General features: G+C 39.8%; 1 protein-coding gene across 4 annotated transcripts in view; it reads right to left on the reverse strand.

Annotated features, from left to right (window-relative positions):
• RGL1 (ral guanine nucleotide dissociation stimulator like 1) overlaps positions 1 to 26374 on the reverse strand; it is a 278994-nt gene that overhangs the window by 74788 nt on the left and 177832 nt on the right. For all 4 annotated transcript variants that reach the window (XM_060295494.1, XM_030849185.2, XM_060295492.2 and 1 more), the window contains one exon: positions 19415 to 19623. In XM_060295494.1, coding sequence (XP_060151477.1) covers positions 19415 to 19623 — 209 coding nt within the window. The remainder of the gene's footprint in view (positions 1 to 19414; positions 19624 to 26374) is intronic.

Here is a 26374-nt window from a genome sequence, read left to right on the forward strand (position 1 = left end):
CTGTGCTAAGCACTCTACATGGATTGTTTCATTTAATTCTCACCATAATCCTAGATGGTGGTATTATTATTCTTCCTATTTAATGGATGAGAAAATGAGGCCCAGAGAGCTTAAGTAATTTGCCCTCAAAGACACAGCTAGTAAGTAAAGGAGGGATTTGAACCTTGACAGTCAGACTCTAGAGCCCAGTCTCTGAGTCAACACCCGATCACACAAACCATAGTTATTTTGTTTATTTATTTTATGTCTCCCTCCACCAAATGATAAGTTCTTTGAGGTTAGAAGCCTTGGGCTTTTCACTTACTCGGTCATTCATTCTTTCACTCATTTAGTCCTCATTCAATGAGTATTTATTAAAGCCTATTTTCAGGTACTATTCTGTGAACTGAGGATACAGCAGTGAACTGAGCAAAGCCCCTGTTTTCATGGAGCACAATGTAGTGGGGGGAGATAAGCAATAAACTAGTAATTAGTTAATATATACTAGTCAGATGGTGAAAAGTGCAATGGAGAAAAATAAAGTAGCCAAGGGCACTCAGACATGATTGGAGGGCCTGAGGTAGCTGCTTCACATGAGTGCCCAGGAAAGGCCTGACGTGAATGTGACAATGAACTAAAATCCTCCAGAAGGCGAGGGAATGGGCCACACATATCTCTAGGAGGAGAGCCTTCCAAGCGGAGGGGAGAGCCAGGGCAAAGGCCTTGGGACCGTGGCAGGGTGGTGCGCTTGAGAAATGTCAAGAAGACCAGTGAGGAAGGAGCAGAACAGATGAAGCGGAGACAGAGAAGGAGGTGAGCATGCAGGTGGCAGGGGCAGATCACGAGGGCCTGGCCGGCCATGGTCAGGGCTTTGCTTTCACCCTTTTACCTCGCTTACTGCTACATGCCCTGAGCCTGGAGTAGAGCCTGCGCTTAGCGGACACTCACTAAACACGTGCCAAATGAATTCATCAATGCCCTCTACTATCACGAATAGTTGAGGATGGGGAGGGGAGGGAAGGGAAGAAGCTACTTATTGGGGATGATGAAAGAACAGAGAGGAGGAAGTTAAAGCAGGAGAGACCTCACATGAAGCTGCTGACTCAAGGACCTCTGGGAGCCTTTGCTTTTCTAATCAAGCCCAGCCTGTGAACATCTGAAGCATTTTTTCTTTAACTGACCCACAAGAACACAGGTCAGGTATGAGGAAAATGTTCAGAAGCTGACCTTGACTCAGAAGAATGACACAGTGAAATAGCCTGCAGATGTCGGGAACACCAAGTGAGGCCTTGATTAAGACTGCAGACCGTACACCACAGAGCAGCCAGGGGCTTGTTTTTAATCGCTCCGAATAATACCCTCCACGGCAGGCACCTCTCCACCCAAGTGTGACCTGACAACTGGGTCACGGCCACCAAGCCTACCTTGGAAAGGTCTTGCTACCACCATGGAGCCAGTTATTCAAGGAGAAGACAAAGGTCAGAGACAACAGGCAAAAACTCCTTGTTCTCTTGCAAGAAAGGAAGGGGTCAATGATGCCAAACAGAGAACCAGGCAGTGTGCTTTCACTCACGAGGGCTGGTTCTCTAGGCAAAGTTCTCCCATGATCAGAAAAAAAGTCAAAAAACCCAGAAGGAGCCTCAGTCCTCCCCTCCAGGCCTTTGCTGTGAAGGGCCCTCCACCTTCCTTGCCCTTCAATTCGTCACATTATCTCCATATTATTGATGATGGTAGCAGGAACATTAATGTTCCCTTAACCATCTCCCTGATAGTTAAGGGAACATTAATAGCCAAAGTACCTAGTATTTCTGTTCCACTCGATGGTTTCAAAACACTATAAGATTTCCCTTGACAACACTATCTCCACCTCCAGCCCCAACCTACAACTGTCTGAGAGGGAGACCAAGAAAAGGACAAATACTTTACAGTCACTATTCAGCCAGGGAAAGAAAATGAAAAGGCGTCTCTTGCTATAACTTGTTTCTCATTCACATTTAAAGTTTTTTCTCAAGTCTGATGGCCTTCATGCCCTTGCTGTCAGGTTTCTTCTGTTTTCTACTGCAGGTCCTTGTCACCCATCTCTCTTCTCTGGCCTGTTTACTGCCCCCAAGAGCTTGGTGGCTCATCGGTGCCTCCTTCTTCCACCTGTAATTGGTAACAATTCTAAACCATCAGCTGCGAATCTGTCTTGTTAGCATGCTACAGCCGCTGCAGACACAACGAAGGTCAGAAGGTCGACGGAAGAAACAGGTTACAACTGGGGGCAGGGAGCACGCAGCACCCTGACAACCACAGAATCTGTCTACAAGTTGGGATTTTCCTTAGGTTTAAGATGAATTAATACATTATTAACAAGTCAGTGCGAGCCTGTGGCTCAGTTTTCCCCAACCACAAAAAGATGCTCTTGCAGAGCTCATCAAGAATCTTCTCGGACTTACCTGGTGGTGCAGTGGTTAAGAATCCGCCTGCCAATGCAGGGGACACGGGTTCATGCCCCGGTCCTGGAAGATCCCACATGTCGCGGAGCAACTAAGCCCGTGCGCCACAACTACTGAGCCTGTGCTCTAGAGCCCGCGAGCCACAACTACTAAGCCCACGTGCCACAACTACTGAAGCCCGTGCACCTAGAGCCCATGCTCCGCAACAGGAGCTACCACATTAAGCCTGCGCACCACAACAAATAGTAGCCCCCGCTCAACGCAACTAGAGGAAGCCTGTGTGCAGCAATAAAGACCCAACGCAGCCAAAAAATTTAAAAAAAAAAAAGAATCTTATGAAAATTGCTACGTAAAATCAAATACAATGACAATGAATTTAGTATCATGGTATCCCATCAGTTTGGAGACTACTTTTCTCTCCTGTGCTCACAAAACTCAATATAACATCCATTTATCTAAATTGGTACTTGCTAGCAACTTCAGTAGAGACCAAAGGCAAAAGAATTACGTTTCCCAGGACTAGGAGCTTGAAGTCATTCTCCAGGGCTAATTCACTCCACAAAAGGTTAAAAAAAAAGAAACGTCAGGGCTTCCCTGGTGGCGCAGTGGTTGAAAGTCCGCCTGCCGAGGCAGGGGACACGGGTTTGTGCCCCGGTCCGGGAAGATCCCACATGCCGCGGAGCGGCTGGGCCCGTGAGCCATGGCCGCTGAGCCTGCACGTTCGGAGCCTGTGCTCCACAACGGGAGAGGCCACAACAGTGAGAGGCCTGCGTACCACAAAAAAAAAAAAAATGTCAAATAAGAGAAAAGTGATTAAAAAAATAAATAAATAAAATTAACTCAAAAACAGCCAGTCCCCTTTTCCTTTTAAAGTTTCAGAGATATACCTTTTTTTAAAAAAAAAACCCACTGCATTTACTTTAATGAAATTAATGAATTTACTTTTCAGAACCATACTCATACTAGGAGCAGTGCCCTCCTCTGACTCCTAATGGCCACCTACAGGGTCCTGTCACTCATGCTAGGAAACCTTTGCCTGGAGAGTCACAACCTAGGGTCCCTGGATGAACTTAGGGAAGTTTGGGAATCCCTAAGCCATAAGCCAAATTTGGTGATGTGTTTTTTGTTTTGTTTTGTTTTGTTTTGCTAGAGAGGGTCCATAGTTTTTAGCAGATTCTTAAAGGGGTTTGTGATCAATCCCTCCCACCAGCTGCTAGAAAATGGTCAAAACCATAGCTTTAGGTTATCAAAGGTGAATTGAAAACTTTCTGATAATCATTCAGAATGTATGTACCTTGCCTTTCAGTTTTTTTTGTCAGTTTTGCTTTGTAGTTTCCAAACATAAGCACATTTTTTAAAAACCTGCTGGGCAATTTGGTATTCTTTTCTAAAAAAGAAAGATAACTGCATGTGCTGCCTCCCTTTGCCAAGTGAAATTTTTTTTTTCAAAAAAGAGCTTCTTGAGAGAAACATTTTTCTTTCATTTCCAGAAAAGAAAGCTAGCCTGGTGAAGCTCTGAGGCTCAGTCCTTGACAGCAACCTTTTAGTGTTTATTCTAGCAGAACCATCACTACCATCCAGATTCTGCTGTCCAGCCACATGCTCCCATGGAGAATCCCCACTGTGATGCTGGGTGAGAGTTGGGTCCTTTTGACAAAAATAAAGATTTACCAAAGACAAGCAACCCAGCAGTGAAGAGAATTTATTTCCATTTTCCCTCGTGTGATTACAGTTGGATGTAATTCTATAACAGTACCAAATTAAACTTTTCTGGCTAACCCAAAGCAGAGCCACAGGTACAGGGAAGAAAGAGGAACAATGCTTGTAGGTAGTGGCTAAGCCCTGTCCTTTGTTTCAGGCCATGCTTCCAGAGCTGAGTGTGTGGGCCACGCTGAACAGGGCATGAGGGCCTGAACAGAACAAGGTGAAGGTGAGCGAACACTTGACCTTCAACTTCCCTAAGCCCACAAGCACTAGATTTTTAGAGTCAATCTCTCTGACAAGAATTCCTTGTTTCCTATCAAGTCATGAACAACTTCCCTTGTTCCCTAACAAGACCAAAAGTTTTGTTGATGTTATATTCGTTTTCTATCGCTGCTGCGTCAAATGACCACAAACAAATTACACAAAATTACTATTTTATAGTTGTGTAGGTCAGAAGTCCAACACAAGTCTCCTTGGGCTAAAATCAGCTGTTCCCCATCGCTCACATTACTGCCTGAGCTCCGCCTCTTGTGAGGTCAGTGGCGGCATTAGATTCTCACAGGAGCATGAACCCTACTGTGAACTGTGCACGCGAGGGATCCAGGTTGCGCGTTCCTTATGAGAATCTAATGCCTGATGATCTGAGGTGGACCTTCGGGTGTCACTGTCTCCCATCACCTCCAGATGGGACCATCTAGTTGCAGGAAAACAAGCTCAGGGCTCCCACTGATTCTGCATTATGGTGAGTTGTATAATTATTTCATTATATATTACAATGTAATCATAATAGAAATAAAGTGCACAAGAAATGTAATGCGTTTGAATCATCCTGAAGCCATCCCCTGCCCCACCCCCACCCAGGTCCGTGGAAAAATTGTCTTCCACGAAACTGGTCCCTGGGGCCAAAAAGGTTAGGGACCGCTGCTATAGGAGACAATCCATTTAACTGTCTTTTCTAGCTTCTAGAGGCTGCCTGCATTCTTGGGCTCAGGGTCCCCTTCCTCTATCTTCAAAGCCAGCAACATAGTATCTCTCTGATCTTGTTTCCATCCTCACATCTTTTTCTCTGACTCTCTCTTTTGCCTCCACCTTTCACTTTTAAGGACCCTTGTGATTACACTGGTCCTAACCAAATAAGCCAAGTTAACTACCTTATTTAAAAGGTCAGCTGATTAGCAACCTTAATTCTGCTTGGCCATGTAACCCAATATATTCATAGGTTCCAGGGATTAAGACTGGACATCTTTGGGGTGGGAGGCATTATTCTGCCTGCCACAGTTGGGAGTGTAAATTATTATAAATGTTGTATCTTCTATGGTTTAATGAAATAAACCCTCTTTCTCCCCCTGATAAAGCATGAGCCAGCAAGAGCATGGGACCCTTCACAAAGCATGTGCCCTACAAAAGTTTCCAACGTTCTTTTCGATGTTAGAAGCATTTCGATACCCAAAGATTCTCATAGCCCTTGTTAGAATCCTCTTTTCTATCAGCAGTACTTTCATCGTCCTAATAGCCACAGGAAATAAGATCTGAGTTCAATTTACCTTTAAGCAATCTGTCTTTTTTAAAAAACCTATAACATGTACACAGACTGAGGGTTTTCTTGCCTATGTGGTCATCAACACTCAAACCTGGACAAAATCTATTCAAACTCATCTGCTATAACAAAAATCTTAAGAAATGGCCTTCATTTTTAAATAAATTCTCACCCTCGTCAGGATATCCAGTGTATCTGTATTTAAAGCTAAAAAAGGAAACAAAGCAATGTTAGGATTTCCTGAAAGCTTTCCCACTCTATAAATGGGATGAGCATCCTGGAATCAACTGACCAATAAATCTCAACTTTTTCATGCACGGTGGGACAAAAGATTCAATGGATGAACCAACCACTCTGTTTGTTTCCACTTGATTTTGTTGAGAGTTATGGAGGGAAGTTACTAAAATAAATGAAGAGAATGGCATGGTATTGAAAAACTTTCCTACATAAGTGATAGAAGTTAGACATAAATCACTCTGAGACAAAAGTGTAGAAAAACTGTACTATGAGTTTAATAGTAACATTTAATATAAGTGTTACTGTTATAAAGAGACAAGCACCTGGAAGTGACTTATGGTCGTCACTAGTATAAGATGCTGTGAGGCTCTCTAAGTAGGTTAGATTCCAATACCTGCTCCCTAAGTGCTCTCTGCTCATAACCCCCTCTCTTAGGACCTGGAAGAACAAAGGGAAGATATTAGTAAACCTTGCTCCTACCAAAAGAGAAGGGAGTTAGGGAATCCAATGCATGGCAGCATGAATCTAGGAATATTTGGCAAGTGCCTAGTCTAATTACAGAACTAATTTTCTTTTAAAGCTTAATTATTTTTAAGAGAGGTTTCACAAAAAGTAATTTGGAACATTTCTGTGTGCAATTCAAAAAGGCTTACCCAGCTTCTTATGCTAAGGAAGCATTTAAGAGCTGAATGGATCTGTGTTATGAGCTTTTAAAAGGAGGTTCGCTACAACCACCTCACAGTTCCCGGGGTGGTGGTGGGGGTAGGGTGCGGCGGGGGGGGGTTCTTAAGTACACATTCAATCGAGAAACTGATAAGATAAGCCACAGACAGGGAGAAAATATTTGCAAAAGGCATAACTGATAAAGAACTGTTATCCAAAATGTACAAAAACTCTTAAAACTCAACAATAAGAAAATGAACAACTTGATGAAAAAATGGGCAGAAGAGGACTTCCAGTTTCCAGTCCAGCACGTAAGGAGCTTAGGAGTCACCACTTCATCCTAACAACACGTGAAAAGCTGAACAAGCTGGAAAATCAACAACTCTTCTTAGATCCATCAGAGAAGTGTGGTCACAAGGCAAACCCGTGCCCACTAAAACTGAAGAGACCGTCAGACAGATACAGAAAACCACAACAGAGCAGAGCAGAAATCTCCATGGGAAACAAACGCTGAACTATAATTGATGAATTGCTGCAGACTTAGTGTGGACAAGTCTGAGGGATAAAAACTCCAGGGGGACCCAGTCGTAGACACAGCACCACATTTCTATGAGTTTTACCTCCAGGAACTTGACCAGGTTATCATAGTTAATATAGGAGAAAAACCTCCTCATGCTTCCAGCAAGGGAAGGGGAAAAGGAACCATTTTGAAATACACTAGAGCACTCTGTTCTTCTTAACAACACCTGCCCTCAGGACAAAAAATTTTACCAGAGTCTAACCTGCTGGGGCTTTGTCAGAGCTTCACCTACCTTGGGTAAGGAAAATACCTAACTCTAGTCTTCTCTAGCCTTCCACATGGGGGAAAGGAAATACCCGTCTCCAGGCCCTTCTAGCCACCCTTTCCCTAAGGGAGGAAATAAAAACAACAGAGAAGCACTGATGAAGTTCACAGTCCAGGGGCACAGGCTAACCAGAAGACTGAAAGCTAATCACAGGACTACAGAATGCCTTCCTGTCCCCCACCCCCGTACATTACAACTACGGTACTGAATGCCATTTCCTTCCACCTGGTACATCATATCCACCTTTTATTCAAAAATTACAAGGCATGCTAAAAGGGAAAAAAGCACATTTTGAAGAGACTAAAGAAACATCAGAACAAGAGTCAGATATAGCAGGAATGGTAGAATTATTAGACCAGAAATTTATAAAGACCATGATTAACACGCTAAGAAATTTAATCAGAAAAGTAGACAACATATAAGAGCAGATGGATAATATAAGCAAAGAGATGGACATTCTAAGGAAGAATCAAAAAGAAATGTTAGAGATCAAAAACACTGTAACAGAAATGAAGAATGCCTTCTAGGGGCTCATTAATAGGCTGGGCGCGGCTGAAGAAAGAATCTCTGAGCTTGAGGATAAGAAAATAGTTCTAAAACTGAAAAGCAAGCAGACAAACAAATAAACTAAAAAAAAAAAAAAGAAAGAGAGAGAGAGAAAAGAAAAAACCAGAACAGAATACCAAGTACCATGGGACAACTACAAAAGGCATAACATATGTGTAATGGGAACACTAGAAGGAGAAGGAAGAGAATGGAATAGAAGCAGTATTTGAAGGAATAATGACTGGGAATTTCCCCCAAATTAGCATCAGACACAAAACACAGATCCAGGAAGCTCAAAGAACACCAAGCAGTATAAATGCCCAAAACACTACATATTCGAACTTCAGAAAATCAAAGATAAATAAAAAATCTTGAAAGAAGCCAGAGCAAAAAACAAACCTTAACTTTAACTAAAAAGGAGCAAATATAAGAATTATATATGCCATCTCCTCAGAAAGCAAGAAAAGAAATATTTAAAGTGTTGAGAGGAAAAAAAAATACCAACCTAGAATTCTTTACTCTGCAAAATTACTCTTTAAAAGTGAAAGAGAAATAAAGACTTTCTCAATCAAAAACTGAGGGAATTTGTTGCCAGTAGGCCTGCCTTGCAAGAAATATGAAAAGAAATTCTTCAAGGAGTAGGAAAGTGATATAGGTCAGAAATTCATATCTACATAAAACTCACACAAGAAGAAACAGACAATCAGAATAGACCTGTATTATTAAAGAAATTTAATCAATAATCAATAGCCTTCCAAAACAGAAAGCACCATATCCAGATGGGGTTCACTGATGAATTCTTCCAAACATTTAATAAAGAAACTTTACCAATTCTCTACAATCTCTTCCAGAAGACAGGATCAGAGGGACTGCTACATAACTCATTCTATGAGGCCAGCTTTACCCTAATACCAAAACCAGGCAAAGACATTATAAGAAAACTATGGACCAAGATCTCTCATGAACACAGATGCAACAATCCTTAAAATATTCGCAAACTGAATCAAACAAGGCACAACCAAGAGGGATTTATTCCAAGTATGCAAAGGTGGTTCAACATTTGAAAATCAGTTAATGTAATCCACCATATCAACAGGCTAAAGAAGAAAAATTACATGATCATATCAATAGATGAGAAACAGCATATGACAAAATCCAACATCCATTCATGATAAAACTCTCAGCAGACTAGGAATAGTAAGAAATTTCCTCGACTTGATAAATAACATCTACATAAATATAGCTAACATCATACTTAACACTGAGAAATGCAAAGCTTTCCCACTAAGCAAGGATGTCCCCTCTCACACTGCTTTTAAACATTGCACAGGAAGTCTTTGCTGATGCAAAGAGAAAAGAAAAGGAAATAAAAGGTATATATCAATAGATTGGGAAGGAAGAGATAACAGATGACATGATTGTCTATATAGAAAATCCAAAAGAATCAACCAAAAGCTTTTGGAACTAGTATGTAAGACTGCAGAATACAAGGTTAACATGCAATCACTTTCCTATATACCAGCAATAAACAAGTGGAATTTGAAATTAAAAACATATTACCCTTCATTTGCAGCAACACGGATCGACCTAGAGATTATCATACTGAGTGAAGTAAGTCAGACAGAGAAAGACAAATATCATATGATATCACTTGTATGTGGAATCTAAAAAAAAAAAAAAGGCTACAAATGAACTTATTTACAAAACAGAAATAGAGTTACAGATGTAGAAAATAAACTAATGGTTACAGGGGGGCGGGGGGTAAGCGGCAGGGGAGGGATAAATTGGAAGACTGGGATTGACACATACACACTACTATATATAGATAACTAATTAGGACCTACTGTATAACATAGGGAAATCTACTCAATACTCTGTAATGGCCTATATGGGAAAAGAATCTAAAAAAGAGTGGATATATGTATATGTATAACTGGCTCACTTTGCTGTACACTTGAAACTAACACAACACTGTAAATCAACTATACCCCAATAAAATTTTTTTAAAAAAACTATTACCCTTTACATCAGCACCCTCCCCCCCAAATTAAAATATTTAGGTATAAATCTAGTATATATATATATACACATATATATATACACACATATATATATATGTGTGTATATATATGTATATATATATACACAAGATCTATATAAGGAAAACTACAGAACTCTGATGAAAGATATCAAAGAAGAACTAAATAAAGGGAGAGAGACTCCATGTTCATGGATAGGAAGACTCAATATTGTCAAGTCAGTTCTTCCCAATTTGATCTGTAGATTCAATGCAATCACAATCAAAATCCCAGCAAGTTATTCTGTGGATTTTGACAAACTGATTCTAAAGTATATACGGAGAGGCAAACGAACCAGAATAGCCAAAAATCCAAAACACTGACAATACCGAATGATCACAAGGATGTGGAGCAACAGGAACGCTCATTCACTGCTGGTGGGAAAACAAAATGGTACAGCCACTTTGGAAGAGAGTTTAACAATTTCTTACAAAACTAAACATACTTTTCCCATATGATCCAAAATTCTTGCTCCTTGGTATTTACCCAAAAGAGCTGAAAATGTATGTCTACACAAAAACCTGCACATGGATGTTTACAGCACCTTTATTCATAACTGCCAAAACTTGGACACAGCCAAGATGTTCTTCAGTAGGTGAGTGGGTAAATAAACTATGGTCCATTCAGACAATGGAATGTTATTCAGCACTAAAAAGAAATGAGCTATCAAGCTTTGAAAAAACATGAAGGACCCTTAACTGCATGTTACTAAGTGAAAGAAGCCATTCTGAAAAGGCTACATACTGTATGATTCCAACAATAAAACATTCTGGAAAAGGCAAAACTATAGAGACAGTCAAAATATCAGTGATTGACAGGGACTAGGGTAGGGTAGGGAGGGATGCAGAGGCAGAGCACAGAGGATTTTTAGTGAAGCAAGACTACTCTGTATGGTACTATGATGATGGACACGTGTCATTATACGTTTGTCCAAACCCATAGAATGTACAACACCAAGAGTGAATCCTAATGTAAACTATGGACTTTGGGTGATAATAATGTGTCAATGATTATAATAAGTGTACTATTCTGGTGGGGGAATGTTGATAGTGGGGGTATGATTGGGTGCAGGAGTTATATGGGAAGTCTCTGTACTTTCCACTTAATTTTGTTGTGAACCTAAAACTTCTCTTAAAGATAGTCTATTTTTTTATTGAATTATAGTTGATTTACAATGTTATGCCAACCTCTGCTGTACAGCAAAGTGATTCAGTTTTACACATACCTACATTCTTTTTTTTTTTTTTTTTTTTTTTTGCGGTATGTGGGCCTCTCACTGTTGTGGCCTCTCCCGTTGCGGAGCACAGGCTCCGGACGCGCAGGCTCAGCGGCCATGGCTCACGGGCCCAGCCGCTCCGCGGCATGTGGGATCTTCCCGGACCGGGGCACGAACCCGTGTCCCCTGCATCGGCAGGCGGACGCCCAACCACTGCGCCACCAGGGAAGCCCCTTACATTCTTTTTTTAATATTCTTTTCCATTATGGTTTATCCCAGGAGATTGTATTTATTTCCCTGGGCTATACAGTAGGACCTTGTCATTTATCCATTCTAAATGTAATAGTTTGCATCTACCAACTCCAAATTCCCAGTCCATCCTTCTCCCTCCCCGCCCCCAGAAACCACAAGTCTGATCTTTATGTCTGTGAGTCTGTTTCTGTTTTGTAGACAGGTTCATTTGTGCCATATTTTAGATTCCACATATAAGTGATATCATACGGCATTTGTCTTTCTCTTTCTGACTTACTTCACTTAGTATGATAATCTCTAGCTGCATCCCTGTTGCTGCAAATGGAATTATTTTGTTCCTTTTTATGGCCGAGTAGTATTCCATTGTATATATGTACCACATTGTTTTCTTTTATCCATTCATCTGTTGGACATTTAGGTTGTTTTCATGTTTTAGCTATTGTGAGTAGTGCTGCTATGAACATAGGGGTACATGTATCTTTTTGAATTATAGTTTTGTCAGGGTATATGCCCAGGAGTGGGATTGCCTGATCATACGGTAATTCTGAAAACAGTCTATTTTTTTAAAAACACACATTGAGCCCTAACTGCCTTGACAGTAACGGTATGAGTCTATAGATTTATTTGTCTGTCCCACTAAATGTAGGCAGAAGCTGTGTAATGTTCACTGTTGTATCTTCCAGTGCACCTGCTCATAATAGGCATGAATAATAGTGATTACTTATTTGTTAGACAAATAGTTCCTAAGCATCTACTGCCAGATACCATTCCTCTCTAAGGTTACGGCAATGAAATAAACAGACATGGTCTCTGCATAGGGGCAGCTATCAGGAAATAAGCAAGGTAAACAAGAAAGGTACTTTCAGGGATTTCCCTAGTGGTCCAGTGGTTAAGAATCCGTCTTGCAATACAGAGGATGCTAGTTCGAGCCCTGATCAGGGAGCTAAGATCCCACATGCTGTGGGGCAACTAAGCCCGCATGCCACAACTAGAGAGAAGCCAGTGCACTGCAACTAGAGAGAAGCCCACATGCTGCTATGAAGATCCCTTGTGCCGCAAGTAAGACCCGACACAGCCAATAAATAAATAAATAAATATTTTTTTTAAAATTTCTATTAAAAAAATAAGAAAGGTACTTTCAAATAGTGATAAGTGCCACGAAGAAAGGAAAACAAGGTAATGGTAATCTCTTAAGCACTTAATATTTGCCAGCCACTATAATAAGAATTTTATATTATCAAGCTTAACCCTCATAATAGCCCTATAACTTAGGTTATTTTTCACTCATTTTATAGATAAGAAAATGAAGCTAGTAAGATAAAGCAACCTGTCCAGTGCCACAGAGCAAGTAAGAAGTGCAAAACCAGAATCAAATTCATTTTCTGACTCCCAAGCCCATGCTCTTAACCATCACTATACCTCAGGCATAAATCTCATGACTAAAACAAAGACAGGAAAACTGCTTTTCCCATAAAATATCTTCAGACTCTGAAAGGAAGGGGAAGCATATTCGGCACTTATGACAAAATCTATGGAAATAAATAAAATGTTTTCAAGTTTTATATTTGATCGCTTTCTCTCTGCTGTGGAGGAACTGGCTTCACTGGCAAGGGCAGCTCCATTCTTGCTGGTTATTGGTGGTGTACCAGCTTTTACACATGATGGTGTTACTACTCCAGGTGTCATGAAATATGGATTTAAGATGACTATCCCCATGGTGGTAATATATCTGCATAAATCCTCCCAAGCTTCTTCACTGGCTATCTCCCTACCCTCCAAGAAGAGTTCTCTTTGGGAAGTAGTACATTCAGGTCAGGGGATTTGGTCTGAGTACATCAAACAAACAGAAACACTCCAGACCCTTGGACCCAGCAGGGACCTTGATGGCCCATGACCTATCTAACCATCTAATATCACTGGCCAACATCCAGTTTTGTTTTGATAACATCCTCCTCCCCCACGCAATCCTCTCTTATTGTCTCTGTCATAGAACCTAGCTCTTACCTCCCAAGGATTGTATCGATTTCAATTACACACATTTGTTTGTATGCTTATTTAATGTTACTCTCAGCCATTAAGCATGAAGAGGGCAGGAGTCATGACCAGTCTGTTTACCGTTATATGCACAGCACCTTGCACAATACATGGTAGATATTAAACACCTGGTAAATATCATTTCAGTGGATGGATGAATAGGAGCACTGATGTTCAAATGACCTGCTCACAACTGTGTGAAGGGAGTATTCCTCAGGAAATCCAGTTTCCAAGGAAAATCAGTTGAGGTATCAGAGAAAAGGATAGCTGAGTGGGATAACCAAGTCATCCCTTTCTTTAAAAATAACACTAACATGGGGGCTTCTCTGGTGGCGTAGTGGTTAAGAATCCGCCTGCCAATGCAGGGGACACGGGTTCAAACCCTGGTCCAGGACGATCCCACATGCCGCAGAGCAACTAAGCCCCTGCGCCACAACTACTGAGCCTGCGCTCTAGAGCCCGCAAGTCACAACTACTGAGACCGGGTGCCACAACTACCGAGCCCGTGTGCCACAACTACTGAAGCCCGCGTGCCTAGAGCCCATGCTCTCTTTAATTAATTTTTTTAAAGTAACATTTTTAAATGACTTTTTAAAAAATATTTATTCATTTGGCTGCGCCGGGTCTTAGCTGCAGTACATGGGATCTTCATTGTGGCATGCGGGATGTTTAGTTGCCGCATATGAACTCTTAGCTGCATGTGGAATCGAGTTCCCTGACCAGGGATCGAACCCGGGCACCCTGCATTGGTAGCGCGGAGCCTTAGCCACTGGACCACCAGGGAAGTCCCTTAAATGACACTTTAAATGACATGGGAGGTGATTTGGTGTGCTTGAAAAGAGCTTCCAAGTCGGAAAGAGATAGGTTTTAATTCCAACTCTGCCTCTTACTGACTGAATGTTTCTGAGCCTCAATTTTCTTATCTGTAAACATGCAGGTAATGATAAATGAACTAAATGAGATAAAAGTCTGTGAAAATGCATGGCAATCCAACATGGGAATAAGAAATAAGTTCAAAGACCCACTGAATCAGTCTCCTCTCTACGACCTCAAGCAAGCAAATTCAAGTCTGATTGGTCTGAAAAGCATAGTGTTTATGGGATGGCTTCAACCTTTAGTCTCTAAAAGTCCTGCACTGGGAGACTTCACTCAAAATAAAGGGGCAATTCAGATTATTACTCAGTTCCTTCCAAACTGTGACCTGAGTGCCATTAGCGGCTTAGCAAAAGTTTCTAGAGATTTCGTTCACCCCATTACGTTTGTCCTTGGCAGTTCTGCTCATTCCTGATATCAGAGAAAGAGAGAATGACCAACAAAGAGCCCAAAAGTAGCTTATATGACAGCTATCTGAAGAAAAATCTAGATATTTGTATAGACACTTCATGGTTCTCAGTCAGGGTCACTAGCTGAAGTAGGTTTCTCCCTACATTTGAGGTTGGGTATTTTCAGTGGTATCCAATTTCCTCACTCTTTTTTTTTTTTAATGGTATGGTGGGAAGAATATATTTTTAAGTGAAATGTATGTTTAAAGTTAGAAAAAATAAAATCTCGAAGCCCCAACACAGCTAAACCACAACTCAAACTTTCTCTTAGGATAAAAGGAAGCCAATGAGCCCTAGAATTAACTCTGAGCCACAGTGAGAAGCACAGAAAACAGGATTTCTTGTTAACTGCTGATCGCCCCCAAGTAAGGGATAAAGCAAACACAAGGAATTAGCCATATATGACTTCAAACCACTGTCCACTGGTCAATCACAAAGGCTCATATTAGCAAAATGAAAAGAACTATTAAAAATATTTTTAAATCACAGAAAGCAAACAGTTCCATATGAGAAAAGCCACACGATTGGAAGTCTTAAGAAAAATCAAAGCTTGATTTCAAATATACTTTTCTCTGGAGGGAAATAAATGCCACAGCATCTGCCTTCAATTCATTCATGACTGGTTAGGATTAGCACATCCCGTAATAACTTCTCGGTGTTAATTTCACAAAGGATAAGTAATCTACTATTAAGAATCCAAGAGAAATCATTTTAAAAATAACATCAGAACACCAGAGACCCAAAAACAAGTCTACCACAATTTACTACTAATAAAATAGAGTATCTAGCTTATTTTCAGAAAAGGCAAGTTCATGCAGCTTTACCGCTTACCTCCCAATTACAGACATTAAAACCCCCGACAACCAATTTAAGAACCGAGTGTTTCACAGAATCTGTATTCTGGTTAAAATCAAAGATTAACATTTGGCCATAGGATATAAGAGAGAGTAGGAAATGGAATGGGGAAGAAATATTTATAATGAAGTTTGTACATATATGGACAAATCCAAATTTCTGCAGAGGAAGCATAATAAGTGGGATTTATTTCTCTGAACTTCTGTAGAACATGTCAGAGTTTCACTATTACACCATTTTAAGTAGTTGTCTACTTGTTTTCTGCACGTAATTATCTTCTGCAGTAAAATATTAAGTTGTCAGGGTGGATCCATGTTTTGTGGGGCCAGCATAGGTAATCTGAGGGGTCCTCTCTAAGAAAAAGAATATAAAATTATGAATATAAATTACGTAGAGTGTGCTGCAAGTGAGGGCCCCTGGAGGTTAAATACCAGCAGCTTCACAGTAAATTCATCACAAGGGTGAGAACTTACCGAGTTTCAAATTTCTGCTTCGTCCACATGGTGTCTTGCAGAGCACTGGGTATTTTATAGACATTCAGTACGTGTTGATTCCACTCATGTCAGAATCAAAGGATCTGACTATGAGATTAAATTCAAGGTCAAGCCTTGGCCTACCTAAACAGTTCAAGATATATCTTAACTCTTCATTCAGTTATACATTAAATGTAATTTGAATTCATGTTGATTCTGTCATTTAACAATTGTCATCTAGTAATATTTTAACAATCCAAAAATGTCTACCCACCGTGATAGGAGAACAAACCGATGTTTTTAAATCATCAAATAAAAGCTGGATGTACATGGGCCACAGACTAAACACTCTAGTTCCTGTGTGTAGGCCCACTATTTATGATGAGCAGCTGGAATTCACGTGTACTCTTTTACTGACTATGGACATCTGTGGCCTATTATCAATGGAGTTACCCCATAAGCAGAAGAGGTTACCAATTCCAAAGAAAACTTGTAGGAGTTTTTGATGTGTTGACCTATTTCCTCATACTGCCTGCCAACAGTTAGCATACTGCATCCTTTTTATAAATATGAAACAGTGGAAAGAAAATTCATATAATTCTTCAGGTTCTATTTATAGGTGTGAGGTATTATACAAGCAAACAAACTATGAAAGAAATGACTCACTAATCCCATAGGTTTATACTCCAGGCTTAATATTTTAAGTACTGCTATGTGAAAAAAAAACTACAGAACTTCCCACCTATGTCGAAGTCCAGAGTTATCTTAACCGGATCACTGCATAATAAAGTATAGACGTTTTGTGAATGTTCCTGAATTTGAACATATCAATAACCATTGGTCCAAACGATTTCACTCTATATGCATCTATGAGGAAAATATCTTGAGAAAAACTCACTGTTATCAATAACCTTATTCACATCATAACAGAATTAGATTATTAAAGGCCTTTCTTAAGACTGATAAACATGACTGCATAAAAAGAATTTTTAATGTCTTCATAAAAAAGAATATTTGTAAACAACTTTTAAAACCAAGGGACAAATTAGAAAAAAATATTTCCAACATATGATAGGCAAAAAAAACCTAATTTTGATAATATACAAAGAGTTATAATTAGATGATCAACAATTAGATAACAAAATAAAAATAAAGATATGAACAGAGAGTGCACAAAAAACACAAATGACCAATAAGTATTTTAAAACATGCTATACCTCACTCATAAATGTAAGAAACATAAATATAAAAACAATGAGCTACTTTTCAATGGACAGATGATAGCAGAGATGGTTTCAATTGCAGACATGAAAATACAGCTGGCAAGAGTGTAGGGAAAGCAAAGGGACACTCTCATTTTCTATGGACAGGAGAGTGGTTGGTACAGCTTTCTGGAGGGCAGTCTAGCAACATCTTTCACATTTTAAAATGCTTATAAGTTTTGACCCATCAGTTGCTCTTCTATGAAATTATCCTATAGAGTTCTCAACAAATACTTAGAAAATATATACTCAAAGACACTCTTTGCAACATTGTTTAAAAACAAATTAAACTGGAGAGAGCTTAACTGTCCATCCATAGAATATTCCATTCAATAAGTACTGTAAAGCCACTAAAAAGAATATAGTAAATCTATCTATATGTGCTGACTTTAAAATAACAATAACTTACATTTCTTGAGCTTTCACTATGCCAGCCGCTGTTCTAAGCCCTTTACACATGTTGAAGAACTTACTGAGTAAAAACATCTCCAAGATAAACATAAGGGGAAAAAGCAAGGTGCAGAACACACTGTGTACTATGATTTCTATTTCTATCGTAAATATATATGATAAATATCATACATAAATAAAAATACATAAACACACATTTCTATACACCCAGAAAAACTTGGGAATAATACAGAAGGAATAATTTACAGTTATTATCCAGGAAGAATGGGACTGGAAATGGGACTTGGGGAAATAGGAATGTTTTCTTCTTATTTCTTACTTTTTTTTCATAATTTTCTGAATTGTTTGAACTTTATATACATGGATTACTTCTATTTTTAAAATGTTAATATGTGTTACCTGCCTAATTAGGTTACAGTCTGTGTCTATTTTTTTTTCCCTACTTCCACGTATTTTAAAAAACCTAATAAATGTTATTTAGGAAAAAGTAGTAATATGAGAAAACATTAACGTTTCTCTTTATACCCTTCTATGGTATAAGAATTTTTAACACGAGCATCTATTACTTTCAAAATTTAAAAAATCTAGTTAAAAATCAATATTCACTAAGTCAAACAGAACACCCTATCTTCCTTCCTTCCTTCCTTCCTTATGCAGGAAACCCCAGAATACAAGGATGTGGATGAGGACTCTCATGATCCTAAAGCAATCGTTTAGCTGACAGTTTTCTTCTTCCCAATACCAAGTCAATTTAATAATAATTTTTAAAAGATCAAGCTTAGGGCTTCCCTGGTGGTGCAGTGGTTGAGAGTCCGCCTGCCGAGGCAGGGGACACGGGTTCGTGCCCCGGTCCGGGAAGATCCCACATGCCGCGGAGCGGCTGGGCCCGTGAGCCATGGCCGCTGAGCCTGCGCGTCCGGAGCCTGTGCTCCGCAACGGGAGAGGCCGCAACAGTGAGAGGTCCGCGTACCGCAAAAAAAAAAAAAAAAAAAAGATCAAGCTTAATTATATAAATAAAACAAAAATAATGGGGGGAAATACAGCTATCAATTATCAATGTGTGAATTATAATGCACACTGCTCTATTTATTCTATGTAACATATGACTTAACAACATAGATCAAGGACGATATGTCTGTGCATACCCGTAAAGCAGCCAATACATGGTGATTGTTAATAGTACATTTAGCATTTTTAATTCTCACAACAACCCACTAAGATTCCTGGTTAATTGACTAAGCTAGAAAATTATGAAAACATGGAGAAAGTTTTAGAGTGGCAAATGATAACTGAATTCTATAAACAATTGAATCTACCTTTATGATAGGCACTCCTAACTCTTTTATAGATGTTTTTGTGAGATATTTTTACCAGAAATGGACCATGAAGAAGCTCCTGAATAATCTCCACGCCCTTTGTTCCAAAGGTCCTTCCTTCCAGGTAACCCTTCCTCACGCGTCTCTCTCTCAGCATACCAAGTGCAGGCGATTCAGAACCTCATGCCTTCACTCTGCAAACAGCCTGACCTTTCTGTCGCCTCTCACACCCCTTCAGATTCTTACCTGTCCAGCAGCAGCTCCAGCACTTCTTTAGTAGAGGCAAAGCCTCTGTACGTTGACAGGAAGATGCTGATGTAGGTAAAGTCATTGTCCCCAAAAGCTGTCAGCAGGTTCTCCACGAGCTTCTCCAACGTGCCAGCTTTTATGGTCCTGATCTTACACGTCTCATACTGACTGACTGTATGCCCCGGAGGCAGCTGGTCGCCTTCAACCTGTACAATAAATTCATGATTTTGATCAGGAGGAATGACTCCCTAAGGTAAAACTGAAAACATTGAAGTAGTGGAAGCATGTTTTCCCTTACTCTTAATTTCCCTACAGGAAAGTCAGGTAAGGCAATCCTCTCACCTGTGAGTGTAGTAGAGCGGGATGGGCGAGCGGGGGCGCGTAGGGGTGGTATGTGCATTCCCTTCCTCTCTAGAAGCAGAGGTATTACTTCGTAGAGATTACATGTGCTTCTACTTACTTCCCTATCAAGATCTAGGTTGCTGGCATATTCTGTCGAGAATGCTTTCTATGACCCCCAGGATCAAGTTTAGCAAATCTTTATCAATCACTCCGTTTGTACTGTTCCACGGTAAGTTTTCAAACTCATTCTCGAAGACAGCTCCTACAATGGCGTGCCGGAACCGATCGTGCTGACTTTGGAGAGCTGATTGTCAAATTTTTAGATTTGTGTGAGCCAGATGACATCATGCTGATAGCTGGAAAAAATCAGCCATGGGAGGAATATGTTCTCCACAGACATCTAGGGAGATCTGACCGCAATCTGATGTTCTTTAGTTCATGGGAGGCGATAGACTTTCTGATTCAGTATCACTGGCAATCAACAGAGTTGGCTGAGAAGTGTCTGTACGGAGCAGACCTCGGCTAATCGCTGACGAGTAATGGAAAGGGTAGGTGGGTGCGTGACCCCTGCCTCCTGGAGACTTGCAATGTACAAGAGAAGACGTTTCCTTCTGAAAAGTAGCTATCACATGAGAATGAAACTGTGAATAGTATTGGTAGGTATAACTGCACCTTGGAGACATAAACCATAATACTAAAGAACTGATTAGTGATAATATCTGTAAATCTTCAAAACTGAGCATGAGGGAAGTGAAATAAACTGAAGAAAAATACAGGTGTGCCTTACATTCTACAATAAACCGGTGCCTAACAAATTATACAGCGACGTGATTTTCAAAGTTTAACCTGTCCTTCATAGGCATAGGGGAAGATGCCCTACAGAGAGGAACTTTTTCTAAGCAAATAATCATTCTAAGTGATGCAAACAATCACCAGGCGATGTCTCTGAATTTGAAGTGTGAATTGTTTTATATCAGATTTTCCTAAATTGAAATCATCAGACATGTGAAAATTAAAGAAAAGGGGCAAAAAAGAGAACCGAACCTCTAAATGATGATATTGCGCTTATTAAGTCACATGTTTGCTATTTCTTCACCTGGCCTGTCAAAAGTTAAACCACTGGAAGGAAATTAAAAGGCAAGATTGCCTTCTGTAAGACCAAAGCCAAGGCCATCACTTTTAGGAGGGGCTTAGAATAGCTTAATGTCATCACAGCTAACTGCTAGCAGGAGTTAATATTAAGACTCCAGCATATGCGGTGGATGACTTGATTTCTTTATTTAATTTTTGAAAGATACTTTTACTTTACCAAGGAAAGGGTTCTGGTTCAGTCAAAATACCAAATGTTTCTTTAGGCCTCTTAGGCCTGTTGACTCAGATCATGGCCTTACAATCATTCTTTATCACACTGTATGTAGTTTTAGCATAGGCCTAATAGTATCCATCTGTCTTCCAGGAGCTTCAGTTAACTTTAACTAGAAACAACAAATGAAGAATATATATGGTTTCAAAGTCTAATTATGTTCTTAATTACTTGGTACAGTGTTGTCCTAAGTGTGTGCTGTAAAACAAACGCTAGTTCCAAAACAAAAGGTCCTGCAGTCAAGTTTGGAAACTATAGAGTTAAACGAAGTCCAGTATACTTCTTTGTTGTAGAATTTCTTAAAGTTTTTAACATGTTAACATGGTATGAAACTCCAAAAGAAGGATATGGTATATGACATTTTCTAATGGATTTCCCTTTAGTCTCACAGCATCTTGCAGAACATCAGAATGAACATACTTTGGAAAATGTTAGCTTAGTAAGTCACTGTGACGCATTTCAAACTTAAATCACATATGCCACTTTTTACTTAAAAAAAAGAAAAATCAAGACACTATAAAATAAAATGTTAATTTTTATCTTCGAACATCTATGTTCCAAACTTACGGTTACCAAGTGGGAAAGAGGGGGATGGGATGACTGGGAGATTGGGACTGACATACATACACTACCATGTACAAAATAGATAACTAATGAGAACCTACTATATAGCACAGGGAACTCTACTCAGTGCTCTGTGGTGACCTAAATGGGAAGGAAATCTAAAAACAGGTGTATATATGTATACGTATGACTGATTCGCTTTGCTGTACAGCAAGAAACTAACACAACCTTGTAAAGCAACTACACTCCAATAAAAATTAATGTAAAACAAAAATCTATGTTCCTTTGATCTCTTTCTTACTACCCAAATTTAGGGATATTTTGTGTTTTTTACTTTGTCACCTCAAAAGATCTGGCCAACATAATGATCAGTCTGATAATATTAAAAAGTAGTAGTTAAAAAACATACCTCAATTTCAAATGTTAACAACAACAAAAGGAATGGCTTCTCAGTTTCTACAGATATTCAAGCTCTAATCCTAAATCAAGTTTCCTTACCTTGTGACAATGTCAGGGTTCCCTCACCAATTTTATAATTTGATGATTCTTATTTTACTCACAATGCAAATTCCACTTTAAATCTTTTCTTATTAGAAGTAATAACTATTTAAAAGAACTGATTTTTCCCTAAGCAGTGATGTCGCCAAAAAATTCAAACACAGAGAAAAATGCTTGTCAAAGACCCTGATGAAGTGGGTCCCTCTTCCTGCCAGAAAGCAGATTTGGCAGGAAGCCAAGTTTCTCCCTTGGGAATGGAATCATGTTACTCCTTAACCCAGTCGCCTCCCTTCACTCCTCCTTTGACTCTGAAAAAAATCTCAGTATGCATGCTTGATCCCCATAAGTCCCTTTAATGGTTTCTGTTCCTCAGTGTTTTTATCTGTACATTAGGAAGAACCACGATTGAGCTCACAGAATGGCTAATAGAATATTCTGCAATATTTAGATTTAAAAAATCATTCTCTCATTGCAACAGGTGAGCATCAATGGCATTATCATAAAATGAAGTACAGGAATTGCTCTGATGCCTAAAGTCATTCTCACAAAAATTAACAATGCAATTTAAGATGGCAGAGCTCTTGCTTACTCTCATTTTCTGCACATTTGCTAAGTACCCTAATATCTCTTTGCTATAGCAGGGGGAAGGCCAGATTTTCGAAGATGAGTTTTAATTTACCAACATTCAGATAAAGTACATTTTTATGAAATAAAAATTCTGTAATTATCTGCTTGTTACTGGAATTGAAATAAAATTATACAAAAGTGAAACACACAAAAATACACCACGCCTATGGTTAGAATGGAGAAGCTAAAATTGTAGTTTCATTTTTGCAGTAAAATATTCAATAGCTACATGACCCTTAAGAGACTTTAGGGTCTGTTTTTGTTTGTAATATCTCAATACCTTTAAATTCTAGTTTAAAAGAATAGTTGGGAGAGGCGGCGGGGAGAGCCTTGGCAGACAAGTGTTTAAAAACCCAGACTTAGAGAGCAAGACATGGAGAGCTGAGCATGCCCTCTGGGTTAGCACGCTAACAGGAAACAGCTCAATCTGGATTTAATCAGAGACCATCGCTTTACTGACAAGATCATGATACTGAGGCCACAAGAATGTTTCATAATTGTTTTTTTGGCCAATCCTTCTGCCATTAGAATTCAGCTTTTCCTAAGAGAACATGCCTGACTCCTATGGGGTAAATATCTAAAACCCTGCCCAACTGTCCTAGCCATGGAATTTCCATAATTACCAATTTTGACATAAGGGGAACAAGAGAAAGAGAATGTGAGAGATGAAATGTGCCATGTTTCAACCGTGTTTCCAGTCATTGAGAAATATACTCTTTCGCATTCTAAAATGTAAACTGTTCACAACTTGGGTGTTTCTAATTTTAAAAAAATTGTCTTCAATCAATATAATCCTTTAGTCATCTGATACTTTAACAGGGAACGTGTTAAGTAAACAACCTCATTAGACTGGAGACAGTATGAAGTCCTTCTCCAAGCCATGCTTAATCTTCAGTACATCAGTTCTCAGGCAGCCTGGCTTGAGCAGAAACGTAAATAGTGAGCACTCTTCCAGTCACACATAACTCCCTAAGAAAATCTAAATCCCAGAGCCAAGGTTTTACAGAACTTTAAGAATAGCACATTGCTCTCTGTACGCTCATCCCAGAACACCAAGGGTCCATTTTGTAACATCTATTCAAATGCTCTGTAACCACCACCCAGAAACAATAAGAAACCACCACAGTATAGGAAATGCTGTGAGATGACTCACAAACTGATCATTTGCCCATATTGCCCAAATACGTATAGATTAAATGTCCTTGCCATGCAAAGAAAAAACATGTGTATGTAATGGCACAAAGCAGAACGTTATGGAGAGGCCAGTGCATCTGAGTATAGAGATCTATTTACACGTGGGACGTTCAGAGACGTAAGGCATAGTCTATACGAAACTTAAGGCATGTGACGTCAAGCTCAGTGTGAGCTTCTGCATCGTGTGAACTTCTACTCTGGGTGTCAACTAACTTCTTTTGCTAGGTTAGGGTTGCTAGGATGCCCAGCTAAATTTTAATTTCAGAAAAATAATAAATGAGTAATTTGGGAGCGTAAGTATGTCTCATGCAGTATCTAGGACCTACTCATACTGAAAAATGATTTGTTGTTTATCTGAATTTCCGAATGAACCTGGCATCCTATATTTTTATTTCCTAAGTCTGGCAATTCGCTGCTAAGTGCATACAAAGGGTACGGAACGGATCTCTCATTTATTCATCTACTTATTCAGGCACACATTAACCAAACGGTACTATGTGCCAGGCACTGTGCGAGACAGTAGAGATACAAAGGTAAAGAGCATGCAGTTCAGACACCCAGGATGTTCAGTCTGAAGGAGGAAACAGACACAAAGAAACCATTATAATGCAATATGAGTAAAATGGTGGACAGATAGGCAGATACCATGGAAGAACCAGGAGCGACTCTACATAGAGGCAGCATCTGAAAGTGACTGGAAAGATAAGGATACCACCCACATGAAAGAAAACTGAGAAAGAGAAGCCAGATTCTTGTGAGGCAGAGGCACTGAATTCCACTTTAGTCATGTAAAACTTGGGAATTCCCTGGCGGTCCAATGGTTAGGACTCTGCACTTCCACTGCAGGGGGCACTGGTTCGAACCCAGGTCGGGGAACTAAGATCCCACATGTCACACAGCATGGCCAAAAAAAGGGAGAAAAAAAGAAAAGTAAAATGTGAAGTATCTTTGGGATTTTCCAATGGTACCGTCCAACAGGCAGTCAGAATCCAAAAGCTGGGGGATAGGTCTAAGATGGAAATATATAGAAGTCACATCAATTAAAACAGCTTCACCCTCCAGGCAGAGTGAACAGAAAAAAAGGACTAGAGGGCAGAGGATGGCATCTAGAAGAATACCCAAATTAAGAGGGTTCCAAGAGCAAAGATGTCAAGCACCAGAAGAAGCACCTGCACATATGGCCAATTTGCACTCATCTGATCTGTGGTAGCACTTCTGGACAGAGAATCCAGGAGTGATCTTCACTGCCAGGTTCATATAGATGCCAACATACGCACCTTCCACCTAATTACACAAACATACCGAGGTCTAGCCAGCAGCATGCTGGAGCCAGCCCGTCTCGCTTGCAAGAGCTGATTGTAGACATTCCTCAATCCTATGTTCCATGACATCATGTTGGTATTGTGAATCTGGTCATGGTGGAAATATCTACACCATGGAAATTGGCAAACTGGCTACAAATCGGGGCTTTGGGTCTGGAGAGTTGATTTATCAGCACACCACTGCCTAGAAGTCCCCCTCAGATTATGCCAATGGCAAATTCAGGAGAGACTTCATTCTGGTAGAACATTTTTCTCTTTCTGTGTCCACTCCAGTTAAGGCATGTGTGTTGTCACCATGACCTCTGACCTCACAGAAGATAGAAAATTATGCCTCTGAACTAAGAAAAAAGGAGAAGAGGTAGAGGAGCATGTGCCAGACAAATTAACGTGCTCTTAAAAAAATTACAAGATCCCCAAGAGCTGACTTTGCTTGAAGCCACACACGTTAGAATGTGGTCAGATTTCTACGATGAGTACGCTTCATCCTCAGGAAAATGCTAAGAGAGCTGTAATAACAAACAAGGGCCAGTGTTTTGTCAGACAGAAATCCCAGTCCCTTCCGCCATCCTGTCTCAGCAGAGTTTCCTAGATCATCCCAAAGAGTCCAGGAACTCTCCAAGGGGAAACAGGAAGTTGTGTTTTCCATCTCCTAAAAAATGGTCATCCTCCTGGCTGTGAATCTGTTCTGCCCGGTGTTAACCCATAACAGACTGGATCTTCTCTCACACAAACCCCTACTGCTGGCATTCTGGTCCTCCTCCTTTAAGGATTTAAGGAGTCTCTAAGGAGGCAGATTCAAAAATTAAGTGGATTTAAAGGGAGTTTGCTGACCCTGTTTCTCAAATAAAATAATTTTACTTTTATATGCTACTCTGCTGCTTGAAACTCAGAACGCTAATGATTAAGATGATTAAACGGCTTCCCTTTCCATCTCTGAGGCCAATTTACTATGGTACCTAGGGCAATAACTTAAAGTTTCAATGTCTCGGTCATTGGCTTAGCAAAATGAAGAAATCACATGCTATTTTGAGAAGTTCAAGGATTTAC

Source organism: Globicephala melas, chromosome 1 (assembly GCF_963455315.2).
Source record: "Globicephala melas chromosome 1, mGloMel1.2, whole genome shotgun sequence".
NCBI lineage: Eukaryota > Metazoa > Chordata > Mammalia > Artiodactyla > Delphinidae > Globicephala > Globicephala melas.